The sequence below is a fragment of the Protopterus annectens genome, chromosome 7.part0 (genome assembly GCF_019279795.1).
Source record: "Protopterus annectens isolate FY-2018-M chromosome 7.part0, PAN1.0, whole genome shotgun sequence".
NCBI classification, from domain to species: Eukaryota; Metazoa; Chordata; order Ceratodontiformes; family Protopteridae; genus Protopterus; species Protopterus annectens.
This window is the reverse complement of record NC_056739.1, coordinates 625,294,221-625,316,530: the sequence shown is the minus strand read 5'-3', so window position 1 is coordinate 625,316,530 and position 22,310 is coordinate 625,294,221. Positions and strand designations below refer to the sequence as shown.

General features: G+C 41.6%; 1 protein-coding gene across 1 annotated transcript in view; it reads left to right on the top strand.

Annotated features, from left to right (window-relative positions):
* The window catches only part of VPS13C (vacuolar protein sorting 13 homolog C), a 6,956,796-nt gene that overhangs the window by 914,186 nt on the left and 6,020,300 nt on the right, over positions 1-22,310 (top strand). Inside the window, exon 9 of the mRNA XM_044076309.1 lies at positions 15,240-15,299. Coding sequence (XP_043932244.1) covers positions 15,240-15,299 — 60 coding nt within the window. The remainder of the gene's footprint in view (positions 1-15,239; positions 15,300-22,310) is intronic.

The window sequence follows — 22,310 nt, the reverse complement described above, 5'->3', positions numbered from 1 at the left end:
AAGCTGCAACATATCGTCGAGGCAACTGATCAGATACTTCTTGATCCACCTGTCTGCTTCATTTGGGTACTCATTATTCCATCATGCTGTGATGATACCAGATTTGGATTTTCTACCCTAAATCATTCACTTCACAGGTAATCCAGAAATTCAGTTTCTATTTCTTTAACTTCTCCATTAGTAATCTTCTTTCCCCCTTTGTTTTTTGTTTGTATTATGAAATTTTCCATATCTGGATGCCTTTACTAGTAAATCTCTTCAAATATCTTTGGAGCTGATCTTTTGTATTGATTAGTTTGGCTTTCTCCTTTGCATAAATATTACTCCATCATATCAGGTCTCTATTTCCGATGTCCATGTTTCATTTTTATACCTTTCAAAAGTCACAAGGTTTTGTTGTTAATTTTCATACTTTTTCAGTTGCTTCTTTTTCCAAACAGCCCAAGGTTTCTTGGTCTGTACAATGTTTTTCATGAATCTGTTGTACTATTGAACACAGATTTGCATTTGAAGCTTTTGGCAGCTTTTCTTGTCCAAATATTTTTCTTTCATCTAAATTCTCTTAGTCATCTTGAATAGCTTCTATCCAGAAATTTTGGGCTTCTTGCACAGTACATACATACAAGTATTTCAAGCACAGGCATAAATGCCCTTCTGACTTGCCAATGTACCAAAACACTTGATGTGAAGTTAAATCTCGCCGTTTATTCTCACTGATGGGTTCGGAGCCAATCCTCGGCTCCGACACGGCCGATAATAAAGCTCAAGGTTTGCCAGTAGCTTGAGACCAAGCCCCTTATCCAACAACGCACTGCTGGAATTACCTCGGATCTAGTTTGCTGCGACAAGAGAGATCCCTGTGATCCAGCTAGCTCGGACCATTTGTGGGAAAAGTAACAGCAAGTCTATATAAAAGACTCTTACTTTTTGTTAACTAAAATAGTTGTGTGTTAATATCAGGTTGTTTATTAATATAATCTATAGTTTAGGTAGTTTTAAACAGTTTAAATAGTTAGTGCCCTGTTGGCTTCTTGGTTTGTGTGGGCCTTTGGCCCTATTTACTCTTATTAGTCTTTCTAATAGTCAGGGTTCTTCTCTGTGGGCCTCTTAGCCCTATATTTGTAATCTGTAAAAATATTGTTATAGTTAGTGCCCGGTTTGGGCTTAGTAGTTTGTGGATCTTTACAAGTGAGTAAGGACTTTCTGTCTTACTCTCTTCAGTTTACTGTTTGTTATTAACTGTCAGATGAAAAAGAGAAATCCCGTCCTAAATCGGGATTCAAAAAATGCCCAGATTGTGTGCAGAAAATGTCCGTCACTGACAGACGCATTCAGTGTGTCTACTGTCTGGGGGCTAAACACCTCCAAGACACTTGCAGCATCTGCCATTCTTTTTTTTCAAGAGTCCTCTTGGAGAGGAGAGGAAGCTAATAGACAGGGGATTGCTACAGCAATCTTTTTCTGAGGTTTTGAGTAGCCATGAGGGTAACTAGCTCGTCCTCCAAATCCTCAAAATCCAGATCTTCAGACAAAGTGACAAAAAAAGGCAAAAATTTCAGGAAGAGGGTTTATCTGTTCCACAGATCTCAGAACCGAGTGTACCTTTGATTCGGAGCCAGCTCTCTGTTTTGGAGCTGGTCTCTAAAGTTTTCTTCCCCTCTGCTCCAGTCAGCACCTTCATGCATTCAGCTAAGTCCTCAGTCAGCCTTTCAGATTTGGACATGGATTGGCTAGTGCAGAAGCTTTTACAGGCACCAGGACTTGTCAAATTGTCGTCCCTGACCAGCTCGTTGGTGCCGAAGACCATAGAATCGGATTTGTCTACTCCTCCGAGCCGTACTGGACTCTCTGAGCCGAAGGAAACTGAACCGATGGTTGTCGAATCCTTGGAGATGATACTCGCACCGGTGTTATTGGCTCCATCTACTCCGATGTCCTCGGTGCCAACGGAGGACTCTAGGAGCCTACTCTCTCCAGTCTGGTCCGGGGAGGATAGTCAAACCGATTTGTCGGTGCCGACTCTTTCTCTCGGGGCTTCGGCTCTGCTCCTACCTCTGGCTCGGAGCCCAGGGTTTCGGTGTGGGATAATCAGACGGTACTCTCGGGTCCGTCCACTCCTCGTCGGAGCCATTGTGCCTTCGATGGAGGAGAGTTTTGTCTCCAAAGATGACATCAGCATCGGTTCAGCCTTCCCTCTCCCCTCAAGCTCCTGTGTCTGCTTCATCATCTACTGGTCCCTCTAAGCGTAGAGACCCCGAGCCTCAAGTACCCCCACAGGGTGTCCCCTACTCTTCTGAGACCTTCCCAGATCCCCCCAATGAGGAGGTGCACAGGAAGAGACTGTGCAAGAGTAGGCACTTAGAATCCCCACGGGAGTCTGACATCTGACAAGGACTTAGATGAGTCAGAAAGGTCCCCTCGATCCCCCTCCGAGATCTCCTTTGCCGAGATATTAGAGATCCTTAGTCAGAGGGGCGATTGGCAGTCCAAGACCCCTACTGAGGATGAATCCGTGCTCTTGAAAGCTTTTGGGTCTCAACCCAAACACTTCTTTGGTGTCTCCACTTTACGAAGAACTCATGGAACTGATTTGTCGTAAGGCGTGGGAGTCACCAGAGGTCATGGAACCTGTTCCTCGTAAGCCCAATAAATTCATGTCTACCCCAGTGGACAACCCATTTTTGACAAAGGGAGTGCCTGTTGATTCCGTTGTGGTAGTTGCAGGCACCAGAAAGGAAATATCTGAGACCTCCACCTCTGTCCATCCCCCTAACAGAAAATCTAGGGTCATGGATAGATATGGGAAGCGCATGTTTAGTTCAGCAACTTTTTCTTTGCGATCACTGAACTACTTAACCCACTTTACGAGACTACAGAGAGATCTCCTGAAAGAGCTAGGAGATGCTCTCCAGGGTACGGTAGCTGCAGGGGTGGCCGACCGTCAACGCCCAGCTCGCTACCCTAAACTCAGTGGTAAACTGGTCCATGCATTTCATATCCTATGCAGCTGATGGTTCAAGTAGAGCTGCTAGTTTGGGCATTGCTCTTCGAAGTCAAGCCTGGATGCGTCTCTGTTCCTTTGTGGAACCCTTTAAGTCTTCCTTTATTAATACCCCTTTCGATGGCTCATCACTATTTGGGCCCAAAGTAAAGGAAACTTTAACCAGGTGTGAGCAGGAAGACAAGACCTTATCTGCCGTTGGAGTCTGTTTTTCGACCCCCTACTTGGCCCTGCCCCAAGGGGTTATAACAGAAGATGCCGCCTCCACAGCCGAGGGGGTGCACAGCAACAGGGTAACAGGGGTCAGTTCTCTGTTCAACCCTACCAACACCCCTGAAAGGGGGCCCGACTGTTCGGCTCTGGAGGCAGTCGGGGGTCGCTTGTCTTTGTACCCAGAAGCCTGGCTAAACATAACATCAGATACTTGGGTACAAAGCATCAGTTCCAGAGGATATTTCATACTGTTCTCTTCTCCCATTCCTGTAAAGAGAATCCCAGATGTTCCACCCAATCTTAGGGAACAAGCAATCATAGAGGTCCACAGATTGCTAGAAAGAGTCATCCAACCTGTCCCAGCAGACCAAGTTGGATTCGGAACTTACTCAAGATTCTTTTTGGTACCAAAGAAAACAGGAGACTAGAGACCTATCTTGGACCTCAGACTCAACCAGTTTGTAAAGAAAGAGAAATTCCGAATGGTCATGCTTCAGTCCATTCTTCCCTTCCTAGGGAAAGGTGATTGGATGTGCTCCAAAGATTCAAGGACGCGTACTATCACATAAAGATGAAAAGATGCTCCAGAAATCATCTGCGCTTCTGGCTGGGAGCCAATCATTACCAATTTTGAGCCCTGCCCTTTGGTCTCACCACAGCCCCCAGTGTGTTAACCAAATGCATGGCACTGGTCACGGCTCACCTGAGACATCTAGGATTCCAGGTGTTTCCATACCTAGACGATTGGCTCCTCACTGCTGCCACCAGGCATCAGTTGACTCAGGCAACACAATACACTGACACACTGCCATCAATTAGGCATTACAATCAACTTCGAAAAGTCTGCCTTATTGCCATTGCAGCATACCGTTTTTATAGGAGCAGAGTTACATACCTCAACCACCACTCTAGGTCTCCCTGTCAAAAGTCTCTCTCTCCTCCGACAAAACGTCAGCTCACTGGTGTCGAAGAACAAAGCTATAGCAGCAGAGGTATTGAAGGCGCTAGTTTTGATGGCGGCAGCAATCCTGGCTATACCACTCGCAAGGATGCATATGCAAATTCTTCAATGGCTCCTTTTCGCTCAGTGGTCTTACCAGAAACTACCGATACACCACATGATTCTCATCATGGATTCTTGCAGGAGAGACCTTCTGTGGTGGTTGACATTTCTTCATGTCACAATCGGAAGACCCTTTGACCCCCCATCCTCCAGTAGCCACTGTGACCACGGACGCTTCCCTGATAGGGTGGGGGGGACATCTGCACATCAATGTTCTAGAGTTGAGAGCGGTGATTCTGGCGTTGCAGTACTTTGAGGACTCTCTCCCTGTAGAAACTGTTGCAATTCAGATGGACAACATGTCAGTAGTCTGGTACTTGAACAAGCAAGGCGGAACTAAGTCTTACTCCCTTTGTCGAGAAGCCCTCAGGGTCTGGCAATGGGCTGTGTCGTCCCAGCGTTTTCTATTAGCAACGCACATCCCAGGGAAATCTAAAGTGATAGCAGACAAGCTAAGTAAGGTTATATTGCTCCGTCATGAGTGGTCTCTCAAACAGGTTGAGGAGTTAATTTTCCACAAATGGGGCCAGCCTTGCTGCGACCTCTTCGCCAGCCACATAAATTCAAAGTACAGAAGCTACTTTGCCCTAATACCACCTCCCGGTCATCCCCCCGAGAGATGCAGTTTTACACGATTGGCCCCCAGGTCTCCTGTATGCATTTCCACCCTTCCCATTAATACCCAGATTTTTACAGAAAGCAAAATCACTGGGAAGGACCGTTATACTCATACTGGCCTCGACAGATTTGGTTTCCATTTCTCCACCATCATCTGTTGGAAGATCCATGGATCCTGGACCCAGTTCCGGACCTTCTGACGCACCCTTCAGGGGACCTTCATCCTTCACTGCAGTCTCTGAAACTGACTGCTTGGCTAATCCACTTCGCCTAATTGCCAGATCTCATTCAATTTCAGAAGATACAAGACAAATTCTCTTGTCTTCTCACAAGCCATCTACCAGGAAATTATATGGCAGAAAATGGAAAAGTTTCTCTATTTGGGCCAACGCGCAGAACATTGACCCCTTCCAAGCTCTGCTATTTTCTATTTTAGAATTTTTGACAAAAATTTTTAAGGAAGGGGCAGCAGCTGCTACAGTTCGAGTTCAGTTAGCTGCCATCTCAAATTTTCACCTTGGGTTTGGTGGCTCAAATGTTATGGGCCATAAATTATCTAAGACTTTTCTTAAAGGCATTCTTCATATGAGACCTCTGATCAAAATTCCCTATTCTTCCTGGAATTTAAGCCTTATGCTGTCTCAAATTATTCTTCCTCCTTTTGAACCAGCATCATCTTGTGAACTCAAATTTTTATCCTGGAAAACAATATTTCTTGTGGCCATTACTTCTGCCCACAGTGTGTCTGAACTTCAAGCATTATCTATCAGACCACCCTACATGATTTTCCATGCTGATAGAGTATCTCTCAGAACAAACCCCTCATTTTTACCTAAAGTCTGTTCTGAGTCAAATATCAGTGAGGTCATTGAGCAGACGGTCTTTTTTCCCAACCACTCTAGCAAATTGGAATACATGCTGCACAAACTTTGTTCAGACAACTCAGATTTTATCTTGACAGAACTAAGGATATTAGAAAATCAGACAAACTTTTTCTATCCTTCTCTGAAGCGAGGAAAAGGCAATCCAGTGGCTAAAGCAACCTTATCTAAATGGTTATCGGATTGTATATCCTTTGTTTATGAAAATGCGAGCATGCCATTAGCACACAAACCTAAGGCTCATTCTACCAGAGCCGTCTCTGCGTCTTCTGCTTTTCTAGCTAAATTGCCCCTTGACAATACTTGCGCTGCAGCCACTTCGTCTAAGCCTCATACCTTTATCACGCATTACAAAGTAGATAAGGCTTCAAGGGACAGGTCTTCCTTTGGTTCCACGGTACTGAAGAACATACTTCCATGAGCCACCCAAGATTGAGGGTGCTAGGGATGCTACGCATCAGTGAGAATAAACGGCGAGATTTAACAACTTCACATAAAGAAGTTATGTACTCACCATAACGTTCCATGTGAGTTGTTTATCTCACCTTTATTCTAACGTCCCTCCCTCCATCCCGACAGTTGACTTAGTCTAGTACCATCCTAGTTATTAAATACTTCTTCTTCACCTTTGGGAAGTGTTCTTGGTAGAAATAAATAGGGTATGTATAGGTTTGTGTATATATATATATGTATATATATATGTATATATATATATATATATATATCTATATATATATTGTTACTCGCAGCAAACAAGATCTGAGGTAATTCCAGCAGTGCATTGTGGGATAAGGGGCTTGGTCTCGAGCTACTGGCAAACCTTGAGCTTTGCTATCGGCCGTGTTGGAGCTGAGGGTTGGCTCCGAACCGGATTGGCTCCGAACCCATCAGTGAGAATAAAGGCGAGATAAACAACTCACATGGGACATTATGGTGAGTACATAACTTATTTTTCCCTGAATAAGTATCCAGGCTGTTAAAAATATCTAAACTAGTGCTTACTTTAATGTAATTTGGTAGTCTTTTCCATGCATCAGCTCCTCTGTCGTACCAATTAGTACACTTCTCTATAGAATCTGCTACACAGGTTGTCTGATGATTCTCTAGTAATTTTTGATGACCCCAAACATTCCCAGAGATAGTTGTCTCTAAATGCCCTATATACCTGAATAAGATTTCCTCTTGGTTATCTGTAAGAGACATTGTACAAGTTCAGATATCTTGGTCTTTCGTAATAACTTAGATTTTCACATCCATGAATGCCCTTGGTATATTTCCGCTGTACTTTTCCAGTTTACTCATGCTTGTCTTCTTATAGGGTTTCCATATTGTTATTCCATACTCAAGTTTGGGTCTAATGTAACTAACAAATAGTGACTTCATTATTTTCTATTTCCTAGACTTTATAAATCTTTTTATACAACCTATAGTTCTATAACTATCATTAACCAAGTGGTTGATAAGATTAGAAAAACTTATAGCTGAATCTCTACCCATACAGGTCCTTAAGAGTCTACAGTTTCAATCGCTGTGTGCTGTATTAAATATTCATCTTTCAGTTTGTCTCCCAAATCTCATATGCTTAGTTTTTGATGTATTTATCACAGTAGTAACAATGCTCACTTTATTTCTTGTCCTCAGTAGTCCTCTTTATGCTCTTTTTTTTTTTTTCTTTGGTCCTGTCAGTTTGTGTTTTCTTGGACTGCTACTTCCTGCTGCAACAGAGGAGCCATCCATCCTCTGAGCCTGGCCTAACCCCATTGTAAGAATGTTTGTGTCTTGAGGATTCTGCCCTGTAATTTCTTCCATTCCTTGCACCAGTATGTTTTCCAAGATTGGAACTGTTTTCATCCTGGGACTTGCACACTTAGCCACCACTTTTTATTTTTTTAACCTATCTCATCCATGATCTATGATATGTAAAATATAGTCTATATGTCTGTGTCATCCTGGTGAGATTTTTGTAAAAAGTATCAACCTTTTGAAGGTACTCACCAAGAGAAAAGTCTTTGCTGTTTTCTTTTATCATGCTGTTCAAGAGTGGTAGCATTGCTTTGTACATGCTTTTGTCTACCTGCCACATTTGATTTTCTAGTTTGTACTCGTGCAGGAGGAACTGTTGCACAGTCTTACAGCTTAGTATGTTTTGTTACTGAGGGGTGGGGTTATGCATTTGAGAGATTCCTTGTAGAAGAGGCTGTTTGGATTTGTCTGAGGGTGGATTTACAGTGACTTGAATAGGAATGGCCCATCCCTGTTGTGGTTGTAGGCTTTGCCTGTACTCTGGAAGATGTTGGCTTCCTGTAAAGGTCCTCCCAAATAAGAGCGTAGTCAGACATACTTTAGGTACATCATGGCTTACACCTTTTAAGCTTTATTTACTTATACATTTCTGGTCTGCTAAATCGGCCTAGTTCCCATTCGTACTCCTGACTGACCCAGTCATTCCTCTATCAGTGCAAGAGAATCCTGGTAGAAGAGAGTGTGATGTTAGAGAACAGGTCAGTCTGCTGTCCTTTCCACATTTATTTTGGTGGTGTGAACTTTACCATAGCCACCTAGGGAGGTGCATACGTGTTTCCACAAACTCCTGACTAAATGGCATACTGCTTGCAGCACTGGCATTTTAGTGTCATCATGCTGCAGTGATGCATCTGCATTTCTGCAAGTGTTTCCATTATAGTGAGACAAGTCCCCCCCCCCCCACCTCAGACGAATGAGCCAGCATTGACCACTAACTAGCTTGTTCATGTTGAGCTGAATGGGTGGAGGGACACAGCCGCAACTCTGTGCTGAGATATTAGACAACTAGAGGCTTCTGAGCTTCCTAAAAACTGTAAGTTGCCTTTTTTCTTGCTTATTTTTACTATTTATTGCCTGCTCATCATTTATTGTACTTTTTATTGCCTGCTACCAACTTTTTTTACTGTATTTTATTACTATAAACAAATCTGCACTGTTGTACTGCATCTGTCTGCCTTACTGGGCATTTTAAATAATTTTATTTACTGTTTTCACTGTTTGTAAAGCTTTTAGCCATTTTCACTGATTGAAAAGTATTAACTAGAAATTTTCTCAATTTTTTAAGCATCTGTTCTGATTTTTCTGTCATGGAGCGTATCATACAACTGATTTGTTTGCAGTTTCTCTAGAGTCTCCTTGCTCTCTTTTTGTTTAAAATTATTTAATGTCTCTCTGTTGTTTTTCTGCAGCGGTAAACATTTCTGCAGTGTGTTCTGCCTAAAATAATGTAGCTAGTAGCTGTAGCATAGTCCAGACTCAGGGTTGCTATTTCTGGGCTTGGTTGGTTGTAGTAGCTGTTTGTTCTAAGCACATTTTCCTGGCCATCTTGGATTAGAAAGGACCATTCTGCACTCCTAGTTGAGAGGATTGTCATGATTGGTCCCTGGCTGGTAAAGGTTGGAGTAAGCACCTCACTGGTTCTTTTGAGCATTTATTAAAGTTCCGGTCCCACCAATGAGCGAACAAGGGCTGAATAATCCACAAGGTAGAATAGGAACTCACAATTTATTAAAAATAACCAAGTTACACACGATCAACGATGACATAAACGAACAGCAGGATCCATTCAAATGCATAGCACTAGAAACGGAGCCCAAAACAAGACCATGGATATGGTTGAAAGCGCTTAACTGATTCCTTGCAGCATTATTCTGTCTTGCACTGTCCTGTTTGATGTTTTGGGCTCCGTTTCTAGTGCTATGCATTTGAATGGATCCTGCTGTTCGTTTATGTCATCGTTGATCGTGTGTAACTTGGTTATTTTTAATAAATTGTGAGTTCCTATTCTACCTTGTGGATTATTCAGCCCTTGTTCGCTCATTGGTGGGACCGGAGCATTGGTTTGCAGTTGCAGTTTCAGTTCTATAACATTTATTAAAGTTGTTTTAGGTTTTAACTCCCCACTCTTGAAATGGGTTTCTGCTTGTTTGCTCACCTCGCAGCACTGCATACTGCTGCACAATCATGTGCCATAGCCGGACAGATAATTTGACAATTGTTCCCTTGGATACAGCTGTATTCCAACATTGTAATTCCTCATGTTTAGCATGTTTCTGGGTAAAGAGGCAGTACTAGTGATGCTGTGTAATTACCCCATTGTAATAATGGTGTCAAGTTTTTCTGTGGCCCCGCTCTACCTACTAGTGTAGCATTAAGCCTAGCCTGTTAAGTATCAACACAGCTCGCCCACTAGTTATTCCTACGTGTGACCTCTTTTCTGCAATATTCCTGTCTCTGACCGTATAAATTCAGCTAGCACTATGAACAAGTAATTTCCCACAGTTACTCCAGCCAGCTTGGTTGACATGAGCAGCCTGAGGCAGTGTAGCAACTGCCTCATGTTCACCGACAACCCTCTGCTCCTAGTCTACACAAACTCAACATGTGAAAGATGCAGCTGTATTAAAAACCTTGAATCAATGCTCTCTCACATGGAAATAAATGCATCTGACACTGAGAGGGTTGTCAGCATGCACACCTCACCACCTCCACTCAAACCTACATCACATATACCTACATACATGGAAGTGCTCACCACAAACTTATCTAAACACTAGAGACCTCCCAAACACAAACAAGCATGCTACACAATACTGCCTCTGCAGAACACAATACACACACTAGCTCATGCACCAGTCTCTCACCTGTCAAACTCATAAGGTTAAACTCAAAACCAAACAGTTATAGGTGATTCCATCATGAGATACACAGATGTCCCTCTCACCAGGCTGGGTAAGGAGAAGGTCATGGTAAACTGTCAGGTGCCAGGATCTGCCATATCACACATGCACTCAAGTCTCTCGGCAACAGGTAACATTGACTGCCATAGTCCATGTTGGTGTGAATGGCTTGAGACATACCTCTCTGGACTATATGAAGAGAGACATGACTGAGCTCTCAGACTGTGCGTCTTAGGCAAGTATGTCATTAGCCTTCAGCAGCATTTTACCTTCACCTATAATGATGCCTCATTACAAACAGAAGATGATTAACTTCAATAATTGTCTTAGTTTTTGGTGTCATTCTAAGGGGATCCAGTATCTGTCAGCCTGGGATGACATGATCGACAAACCTTGATGCTTTGAAAGAGAGTTTTCAGCTGTCACCCCTGGGATTTAGACTACTGGCTAACCCTCTTGCCACCCCTATAGTACCATATTTAGGCAGTGTCACAAGGGCAAAACTCCCGACATAAAAATACCAACCAAAAACAACCTCGAGGTCATGTTGCTAAACACTAGGAGTCTTAACAAGAAACTGCACTCACAGGAAGCTGTCCTCACTATGGAGGATGCAGACATGGTGCAGTCATGGAGATAGTTCAAGGCTGTAGAGAGCACTCCAGCCATAACAGGTTACTTGCACCTTCCACATGTTCAGACTGTGACAAAAGGAGGTACTGCCTGCACAGCTAGCTGGGATTTTGCAAATTGTCATTTGTGAGTATCAACATGATTTATACAAGATGCTTGTTACAAATGTATTAGAACTGCATGTCATGTGTATGTCAAACTAATTTGTACAGACGTGTGTTGAAAAGGTGTTTGTAAAGTCTTTGAGTTTGGGCTGTATTCACAGTGTGCCTACTGCAGAGAACAAAAATGTACATGTACTTATTGTAACTGTTTAAATGTATGTTTTAACACAGGAAACTGGAGGGCTAACTTCAGTTCAGCAAACTTTAGAAACATATCTGAAATAAAATCACTTTATAGTCTAGGCCATAAATATGTCTCACAGGTTTCAATGCAGCCAGCGACAAAGTCTGTACTAAGAAGCTTTTTGTATTGTTTTTGGGGTGAACTAATCTGGAAGCATGAGGTATGCAGTTGTTTTTATGATTTCCAGCACCTGCCAAAGATCTGAGCAAAAGCCCCTTGTATGTGTATTTTAGCAGGTAGGTGTAAGTACTGCCTGCTTCTACCAATAGGAATTTGCATGAGAACTAGAAGTCAGATGACCAGAAAATGGTGTCATTATACAATCTATCCCAGCAGTAATATTGGATATTATTTTGAGAAGTTTTAGTGAGAGAGCATTCTGTATTCTGTCTTGGACCTGACACCAAGAAGAATCATACACCACATCATCTGCTTTCCTCTATTATCAAGTTATTAGGGAGTAGTAATTCTTAGATACAGTTAGGAATGTAGCGAATCTTAGTTTAGATATCTTTTTTTTTCTTTATCTGAGCCTGTCCTGCAATGTTTTAATATTTTCTGTGTTTTCAATTCTGTCAATGTGAAATGTATTCTTAGTATTTTCTTGTTCGTTTTATTTATTAAACATATTTAAACCTTTCATTGTGGCTGATCATTGTAGAGATGTTTACATTTTGAGAGTACTTGCATATTTATTTGGTGGCACTGTGTGGGCCACTCCTAACAGCCTTGCTTTTGGTCATACTACCATTTGTGTTAATATTACACAGTAAAATTGGTCACCCTTTGTTAAAGGCCTTAGGGTAGCTGGGAAGAGTGGCTGGTGGCAGTGGTAACTACCTTACACTCTGGGCAAAAGGGGTCATAGCTATTAAACCTGTGCCAGCCTTTCCCAGGTGTGTATGTAAGCCAATCCTCAGTGTGTGTGTCAGCTACTTGGGCAGGGGCACAAAGCACTGGTTGGACAGAGGGTGTTGCAGGTCTTGGCTTGGGCACTCAGCTGAGATCTCAACTCTATAGCTGTGCCAGTGGGGAGTCTTATTAGGGATCTGGATGAAGAGGGAGAAACCAGCCTCAAACTGACTGGTCTCTGTGTACTCTTAAGGGAAACTGCACATGATGCAGAGAGCTGCATCCGGAAATACTGTGTGTAACTGTTATCCTCCCACTGGACATCCCCCCCCACACACACACACACACACAGGTACCAGTGGTGAGGATTGAGGCTCCTTGATTACTGGCCCAGCGGTGGGATATCCACGCCAAATACTGGTTGACAGTGATGGGTCATTACACTAGCCACAAACTGAAGGCAAGAAAACTAAAGGAGACAGTGTATCAATATTCATAAAGGATCAGTACACCTCTAGATTGGTTAAACAGTATGATGCTGTACGGGTACTTCAGTTGGAATTAACTGTTGGTAGGACACCTATTCAAGTCATTGCCAGCTACAGAACCCCTTCCATGAATCAGGACAACCACTTTGCCTATTAGGATTAACTTGAGTCTATCAAGATGCATCCTAACACCATAATTGGCGACTTTAACTTCCCTAGCATTGACTGGGAGAATTACTCATGCTTAAACTCACCTGCCCAAAGGTTTTTCAACTTTGTCAACTCCAGTCCCCAGGACCAGCTGTTTGACCCCCCCCCCCCACCCACCAGGGGTGCCAACATCCTTGACCTGGTGCTTACAAATATGGGAGACCACTCTAGCTCCCTCGGTGAGATCTGACAGCAGATCAGTCTTATTTCAGGTAACTATCACACCTGACCCTCTCCTAGCTGCAACTTGACTGAACTTCTCCAAAACAGATTATAACCTCTTACAGGATGGTATAAATAGCTTCATTGCACTTTTTCCCTTAGACAGAACCTGTAACCATGCTGAGCTCTGCACCAATTCTCTATACAAGCACCTGTATAACTGCATTGTCTCGGCAGCACCTGTTGGGTATAAAAACAAGCTCTTCAAGGAAAAACAAACCAGGTGGACAACCACCTTTAACAGGCTTTACAATAAAAGGAAGAAACTGCTGTCCAAGAGTAAGGAGGAGCAGGCTCTAAACTGGAGACATTTCCTCCTCATCTTAATTAAGCAAATAACACTTTCTTCTTATGAATTCCTGCAAGGCTAACTGTGAATCCAAGTTAGCTTCCTCAACCAAGGACAACCATAAGGCATACTTTAGTTACATCCGTAATCTAAAAGGTAAGGCTCAGATTTGCTTCAAAGTGGTCTTTAATGGTAACATATACACTGAGCCAGTGGACATAGCTAACCTGCTAGCCATTCAGGCTCGGTGAAAACTTCACTCCCCAATCGTCAGCACATGTACTTCATGACATCTCTATCACCTTTTCCCTACTTTGTATCTCTAAAGAACAGGTCATAAATGCCCCCTCTACCAAAAACGCAGCATCAGTGGGACATAACATCCCAGGCTGCATCTCTACATGGACTAATGGTGATGCTAATTTTTTTGAGCTACTCTTCAGTCAAAGCACCGGCTTCATCCCGGCTGAATGGAAAATGGCCACTGTTCTCCTCCTACACAAAGGTGGTACTTCTACCCCAGGAGCTACATACCTATTAGCCTGACTAGCCTTATCTGCAAGGCCATGGAGAGAATTTTCATGCTTGTTAAACCTGGTGGACTTTTTTGAGACAGTCACAAGGGCCCTGGATGAGGGGAAATCTGTGCTTACAGCCTGCCTAGATCTGGCCAAGGCATTTGACAGTATCTCTCACTCATCATTGACAAACTCTCCTAGCTAAACATCAACCCTTGTATCATAAGGTGGGTGGCAAACTGGTTGTCTGGAACTCGTACAATGAAAATAGGGGAATCCACCTCCCGTGGCAGACCTGTTAGCAGTGGTGGTCCACAGGATTTGGTCCTGGGATCTCTGCTGTTTGCAAGCTGAAACTGAAGGTCTGGGGCTGACTAAGTTCGCTGACAACTGCAAACTGGGTATGGTCATAGAATCTCCAGTGATGTCTGCATCCTTCAAGAAGGTCTTATGCAAACAAGTGATTGGTGCCAAAGGCATGTCCTCAAACTCAATTCAAAACACGTCTTATCCCTTTTGGCAAGAGTGATTTTCCTGCAAATTACATCAATTGCAGTACCCTCAGTACTCAGTGGTGAGAGATCTGGGCACTCAGGTTGACAAAAATTGGCTTGGCTTGTAAGGGCCCTTGGGCCATAAGCATAGTAATGTCCTATGATCCTATGAGCTCCCATTGTCCCCTGTCATTAGTTAAACATAGAGTGCTGTCAAGGGTTTATCCCAGTGCATGTTGGGTCTGTTTGATGCGAGTAGTCAGTACCCCACTGGCATCATTTATTGAAAGGTAAAATGTTTACAAGAATTGCTGTTACTGGAAAAGTGGAAAAGTGTGTTGTCTGTTAACACTTTTTTTTTGCCCAGGTCAAGAGAGGAGGCAGTGCTGTACCTTGGGGGAGGGGCTGCTTTTCTGATGGTGGGGTACTTCAGTTTCATCTTAGTGTACACTGAAAAAACATATCTAGGCTCCACCTCCGCTCATAGACCTGCATCTCCTACCACAAAAGTGAGAGCCATTGTATTTTGTTCATAGCAGGTACACCTCGCTTCCTTGCTACTGCCACAATCCAGGTCTCAAGCTTCTGTCTCTTCTCAGAAATCCTACTATTGTACCAGTGTGTTTGCTGGCTCATTTTATAGTTTTCCTGTCCTGATACAGTAGCAGTCTGAGTAATGTCTGTCTCTTATTTTTTTTTTCTTCAGACAACAGATGAAAAGTGGAAGACTTGCATTTTGAATGAAGCTGCAAAGATTATTTACAAGGTATTTCTCCAAAATTGTTTAATTATGACTTAGTAGTGGATTCTGTCACAGAATATAGATTAACCTAGAGAAAAAAATGCATAAAAGAATGCATGCTGTACTACCATCTCTTACTGGTAGTATTTTTTATGTGGTGTTATCTTTCCAAACTGGAAGTCATAATCATGCAATCAAATGGAATGATTATCACTAAAATGATGCAGTTTTTTTATTTACACTTTGGTGAACAGGTTAGTCCAACTAGGCCGCAGCCTCTGAGTATAGACCCGAGATGGTATTCACACTTGGCTAGGGCACAAGGAAATTCCTCTACTGTTTTTCGCAAGTACCATGAGAAGGATAATGCACAGTTCAACCCCCATCCCGTGTTGCACTGCAATGTCAGTACTAGATGAATCCAAGTACCTAAAGTAGGAAAAGAACCCAGAGCCTTCAGATCTTCCAACATCAAAGGTGTGCATGCTACCTCTTCGACCAGTAACACTTGTATATGATGTAGATAAAACACATGACAAAAAAGTATCATTTTTACCGTAATTTATATTGGTTACCAAACTGGTCCAGTTGTGTACATGTTGAAGCATACACTTACTGACCTGTTGACTATGTCCTGCAACTTTTTAATAGTTTTGCCCTTCTTAATTATCAACTTACATCCACTTGTCTTAAAAAGTGCTTCACCCCACATTATTTTCGTAAACCTCTTTCACTGTCTCAGTACCTCCAATGGTCTTTGTAAAATGTATTTTCCTTGTGATAGAGTAAAAAATGCTTTTTCATATGGTAATTAAGGATGGTACATTAAAAGAGAGAGAAACTGGACACAAGGGCTCATCATCTATCCTGCCCATTTTGTGACTAAACTCTGTGTAGTGTTTTGTATGTTTTGTGCATGAAAATATTCATGAACAGATTAATCTCTTCCGGCACTACTTTGAATTGCATACACTTTCTCTTTATATGAAATGTCTTAAACTCTTGCTGTGGGACTTTTTTTGTGAGTAAACACTGTGGAGTGTGTTGTCTGAAAATACCCATGAACAAGTTTAATCTCTTCCTGCGGTACTTTGAATTATGTACACTTTTTCTTTATGTAAAGTGGTTTGAACTGTTGATTCTTAATGTTGTTATAAAGGCCCTGGAATGCTGACTTGACTGCAGCCTCACTTGGTAGGGTGTTATGGTATCAATGTACCTCAGTTTGTAGGAGAATGTGCGATCAGTGTGCCTCGCTTGACATGAGGATATGGGATCATTGTGAAGTTTTCAGGTTATCATAGTTGGCGTATGAGAGGGGAAACCACTGAGTGTGCAAAAGTGTCTGTGATAAGACTGCAATGTAGTATTCTTGTAGTGAGACAGAATTCTTATGTAGTGTTTATTCCCTTCTGAAAGTTTGAGAAGTACTGTGTGAGAAGGCAAATTCTTGCTTTTGGGATTGACTGCTAAGAGATATTTTAGTATAGTTGCCGCCTCACCCCCCTGCCAAACATTTGATGCTGTTTCTAATTTTTTAACCTGTTAATAGGGTTTTGCTGTTTGAAATAATGATGTTTATTTTAATTACTTTTTTTTGATAGTTTGGGTAGTTTTATTACATTGCAGATGCTATGGTGAAAAGTGTCTGTATATCAATTTGCATTTTCTAGAAGCATCCAATGGCAACTTGAAAACAGACATTGACATTGTACCCAACATTGGTTTTTGAACTGTTCAGCTTGGCCAAATGATGTCCTGCGTTCAGTCTTTCCCAAATTATTTCAATGATTGAGTGTATTACTTTCAAGTTTGAAGAGACTACTTACTCTGATTTTATTATTGTTACCATTACTATAGTAATAGGCAGCTTATATTATCATTATTAGTAAAGGGTGGCAGCAGTGTTTGGCTCCATATTGAAATGTCAGCATATGAAATACCAAGTGCTAAAAAGGACTTAAATCCTGGAAAAAGTAAATCTCGACAATTGCTTTTTTTCCCCATAAAACTACCTTTTGCAAGTCCCCACACCCCCTAACGTATATATACCAACTCCAAGATTGCCATACTTCAGAGAAAATGAAATATTTTGAGAAATGGCATCTTGGACTTTATATGTACAAGTCTGATCTTTCATCCATTCAGTCTGTTTCATGGCCTGTTCTAGTGTCTTGACATTGCAAATGGTTATTGCATTATTCACCTGTGTATCTTTGGGTATGAGTTTTACTAAGTGGTAAACATGTTTATCACTCAGACTTAAGTCCTTCATCCTAGGATTGCACGTGGCAGTTTGTGAGAGGCCTGCTGGTTTAGGAATTTGCAGCAGTTGTCAGGAAACTTGTAGAATGTATGTGTTCCCTGGAGGAATACTAGGCCAGTCATAAATGTTTGAAAGTAATTATTGGGGGAATCTGCCTATGGTGAGGTATGTCTCTTTCGTATATATATAAAAAAAAAGTATGCTGTGGTCAGTGCTAGTTGAGCTTTGGTGCTGGTATTTGAGGAGGAGCCATTGGACTTAAGCTTATATTCTCATATTTTTAAGACAAAGGTGGGGTATTTATAATTCATCAAACTTCCCTTTTCCCATTTTCAGCACACCTCTCAACTCAGTGGCACTCTCCCACATTAAACAGTCATGCCTGACTATCTCAGGTCTTCTCTGATGCAATCCATCCATCTCTGTTTGACATCCTCATTTCCTCATGCCTTCTTCTTGTCTTACCCTGCTTTTCCCCACCCGATTGACGTCTGTTTTTTGCACGTTTTTGAACCACCATAATCTGTTCTCTTTGACCTTCTCTGCGGTTGAATCCAATTTTGCTTCGGCTCTGCCGTCATTTCTTCATCTATTGCCTAGTGTGCATTCTACTACCCATCTCAGGCATTTAATCTCTGCCCCCCCCCCAGATAATCACCATTTCATGTTGTCTTGCTTGTCTAATTGGTCCGGCTGCCTGTATTCCTTGCTGTCACCACCCTGCTATGGGCTTATGGCAATTTCATTAGTTCATCCAATCCCCCTAGTGTCTGATTGCCATGTGTCTGTCATTAATTCTGATTACATCCATCATGGTCTTCACAAGGCACTTCCTCACCACTGTTCCCACACCATTACTAGACTGTCCTCCTCTTTGTAGTAGACTCTGGATCCAATCAAAATGTGTTTGCTGCACTTGCCCTATGCTTAGTTGTTCAGGATGTCCAGTCTCCTCATTAACATGTCATCAGTAAGTTAAGTGTATACTAGGCTGATGACCACAGTGGCCTGTTTAAGCCCATCTGTCTACTTCCAGGCTGCATTTTGTCAGTGAACCCATATTCAGTGCAGCAATCCTTAATTCATGTTTGGCAGGTTGATTGGTTTAACATGCAACTTTCGATTAACAAACCTTTCCAAGGTAATCCAGGCAAGGCAGTTGGATAATGGCTGGCCAGTAGCTTATTGACCCAGGAATGCCAGGTTTTATGGTGGGTTACACTGGTCGATAAATGCACATAGACCCATCCCACAGTTACGATGGGTCCCTAGTATAGATCACACTGGGTCAGGTTCACAACCCATTTACCACCTAGTGGCTAGCCGTGATAGTGTGCAGACAGAGATCCATGTTCTCCAGTCGAGGATACTGTGCACTACAGTTGATGTCTGAAGATGTTTGTCTACGCATCTGTTCCGCTGATAGGTACCACCTAGAATCTGTGCTAGGGAAAACCCTCAGACACGGGGAGTACAAGTAGACACTACATTGCCACTGGACAGAGGTCAAGCTTGAACCCTGTACCATGTGCTTGGGAAAGGAAAATGTTGACCATTGTTAACTTGTCTTCAAAAATGTTGCCATGATTTATTCCAACATGTCTTTCCTTCCTTGTCTAGCAAGTCATTTGATTCATTCTGTAAGACTGTACATACAGCTAGTCTGCCCAAACCCATGGTTTTAAAGGCACTGAAATGTGTTTTTTTAATTATTGTATTGAGAAGAGCTGAACAGTAAGTTGTAATGATTTAAAAAAAATGTCCAGGGCATGCCCTTGCCAGCACCTCTTGTCAAGGAAATTTCTTTTTGTTGTAAGAGCTCTTAACAGCCCTGAGATGCTCTGCCGACCACTTGCTTGTGCCTGTGGTGACTGTTGTAAATTGTACAATACTAACTGATCTGAAACTGCAACTTGAATTAAGAGATGGTGATGGGGTACATGAAGGATGAGAGAGTGGAGGGAATTGACTGGAAGATTAGAGAGGTATATGTATTTGGATGACAGAGTTATGTGATGGCAGCATAGCTCTCAACTTTCCTTCCTATAAAATAAGGAACACTACCTCCCGTAATGTGGAACAAATGGGCAAAATGTGAAACACTGCCTCCCATAATGTGGAAAACCTAACAGCCTACTAACAATTTCAACTAGAAAACTCTCAATGTGCTATTTTATACTGATAAAAAGTTATTTTGATGAATTAATATGGTTTAGTGCTGTTAACTGTGGATATCAGTTTAAATAAAAATTCCCAACACAATGTGCAACAAAACCTTTCATTGTGGAACTTTGAGGAATGTAGATTTTTTAGGATCTAAAATGAGGAAGATTTCTCATGAGGTACACTTGAGAGGTTTGGAAGGTAGTTAACTTGAATAAAAATAGAGTAACATTAGTTACCCAGTTTTGAATGAGTGATAACCCCATGTTGCCAAAATCACTAGCCGGTCATTTCCTAAGTATGTTGAGAGCAATGATTTTAAGTGTCTAAGGGGCTTTTTAATGGGTTTGTTTTGCAACAAATTGACTAAGAAGTTGCATAGCTCTCAACCTAGCCACATGTTTGTCTTATATTCTTTGGTGCTTTCCTCATAAAATTGATGGTTGTCTAACAAATTGCTGAGGATAGAAGTTACTAAATAGTGACATATATTTGATTTTCAAACTTCATACCCTTCAGAATATGCACGCCAACAAAAATCCTGTTATATCAACTTCCTAAGTTTATAAGAGCAGTATTTAAAAATCTGTCCCTGTTTTTAGGCCTTTGTCTCCCCATTTTTTAAGTTTTGTCCACATTTCCTGTGCTAACAGTTTGAGAGGAATGTGTCTTTGGCTGCTACTTTTTTTTTCTTCTCTCCAAACATCTTTATTAAATTTTCAGATATGGCAAAGGCAATCTTACATTTATATAAATGAAAAACATACAAAATGATACCACTTGAGTTGCAAACAGTTTACATCACAGACACCACTGAGACAGCTGTAGATGGCAAACATTGTACATCACTTATAAGCCATTCAGTCATTGTCAGTTAAGCATTATATGGCTCATTCAAATCTTGCCTCTTAAACCTTGTCCCTGCTTCTGCATATGTTGTTCCCCCAGTTCCCATTTTTTCCTATGTAGTTTGCTGCTTCCCTTTTCTAAAGATCCCAATTCAAATTTTATATCTGTTACTATATTCACTACTACTAGTATAGTTGGTCTAGACTTTGATTTCCATTTTCTAGTAATTGCTTTTTTGGTAGCCACTATAATTAGACTCCACAAGGCTTTACTATGTCTAGGCAATTCCAGTTCTGTAGCATAACTCAAAAAATAATCTCCCCATTCAGTCCAATCTGCTCATCCAGCATTTCTGACAGAGCATTCTGCAGGGAATCTCTAAAGTCTGCTAGCTTACTACACTCCCAAAAAATTGTTCCCAGCTACCTCTTTTCTTGCCCATCACAATCACACTTATATATAACATTTGCTATCCACCTGAGGAAAAATTCTTTGGATTGTACTTGGGAGTATAAAAATAGCTATGTAAAGACTTCCAGGCAATGATCCTAAATCTTCTAGGTTTTGTTGCATATTTGGGAGATGTATATATGTCCTCCAATTGTCTTTGTGCATTGCTTATCCAGTATCTATTCCCAATCCTTTCTAAGCTCCCTGGATTGATTCTTATAATTGTCATGCAACATTTTATATGCTTTACTAATTATTCCTTTTTTAGTGGCAGCTTCTGTTCTAGATTTTATTAAAAACTCTACTAGTGCTGATCTTTCATGTAGGGAGCCCCCTGTTTTTTTCTCTTTGCCTGTACTCCAATATCAGTCCTTGGTAGGGAAGTCAATATCTAACCTGAAGTCCAAATAAATTCTTGGCCTCTTCCCATTCTATTATCTTTAATTTTGTACTTATTTCCTCTCAATATCTTGGTTCATTTTCCAGTTTTCTCCAGTAAATTTCAGCCCCTCTTGCTTATTGTCTGTATCCCTGACCACAGTCATGCCTATCGGCAAAATCTCTCTTCTCCATTCTTGTACTGGTTTGATTCTTGGAATACTCCCTGCTGTTTTATGAGTATAATGCTCTATATGATTTTGTTTTTCTCAAGAGTCTGCATCCAAAATCCCACTCTCTCCTTATGTCCTGAGCCCTCCTCCCTGTATCAGCATCATTCCTTTCCACTTTGAATTATATTTTTTTGCTTGTGCTATGTATGCCTTAACTGTGTTGCTGTAAAATACCCCCTCAAATTAGGTAAGCCTAGTCCGCCTTGTTCTATTGGTAGAATCAGCTTATCCCACTTGTCCCTTACTGTCTTTCATTCCAGATAAAATCCTTCAACTCATTTGTAGTTGCTATCCACAACTTCTCCTCCGGTTGATAAAAATGCACCTGACCTGTGTATTAAGACTAAAGGGACTAAAAACATTTTAATGGCTTGCATCATAGTATCTATATCCATATAACAAAACTTCCAGTTTCCCAATTTTTGTATTATCTTTAGGTTCATAGGTTGGTACTAGGCTGTCAGCCCTAGGGGCCTATGCAAGTCTAGCCATAACAATTCCCTGGATATTTCTTCCCACAATATTTACTTCCCTGCACTCCTGTCTAGCAGGGCGACTGACATGATCCCCAAGGTGAATTTAGTTATCTCCCATCCAATCGTCAAAGTTCCTTTTGAAGAGGGCCAAGGAGGCGCTCTGCTTGACTGGCAGTCTGTTCCAAAGTATGGGAAGTGTCTGGGTCAGGAACCTATCCCT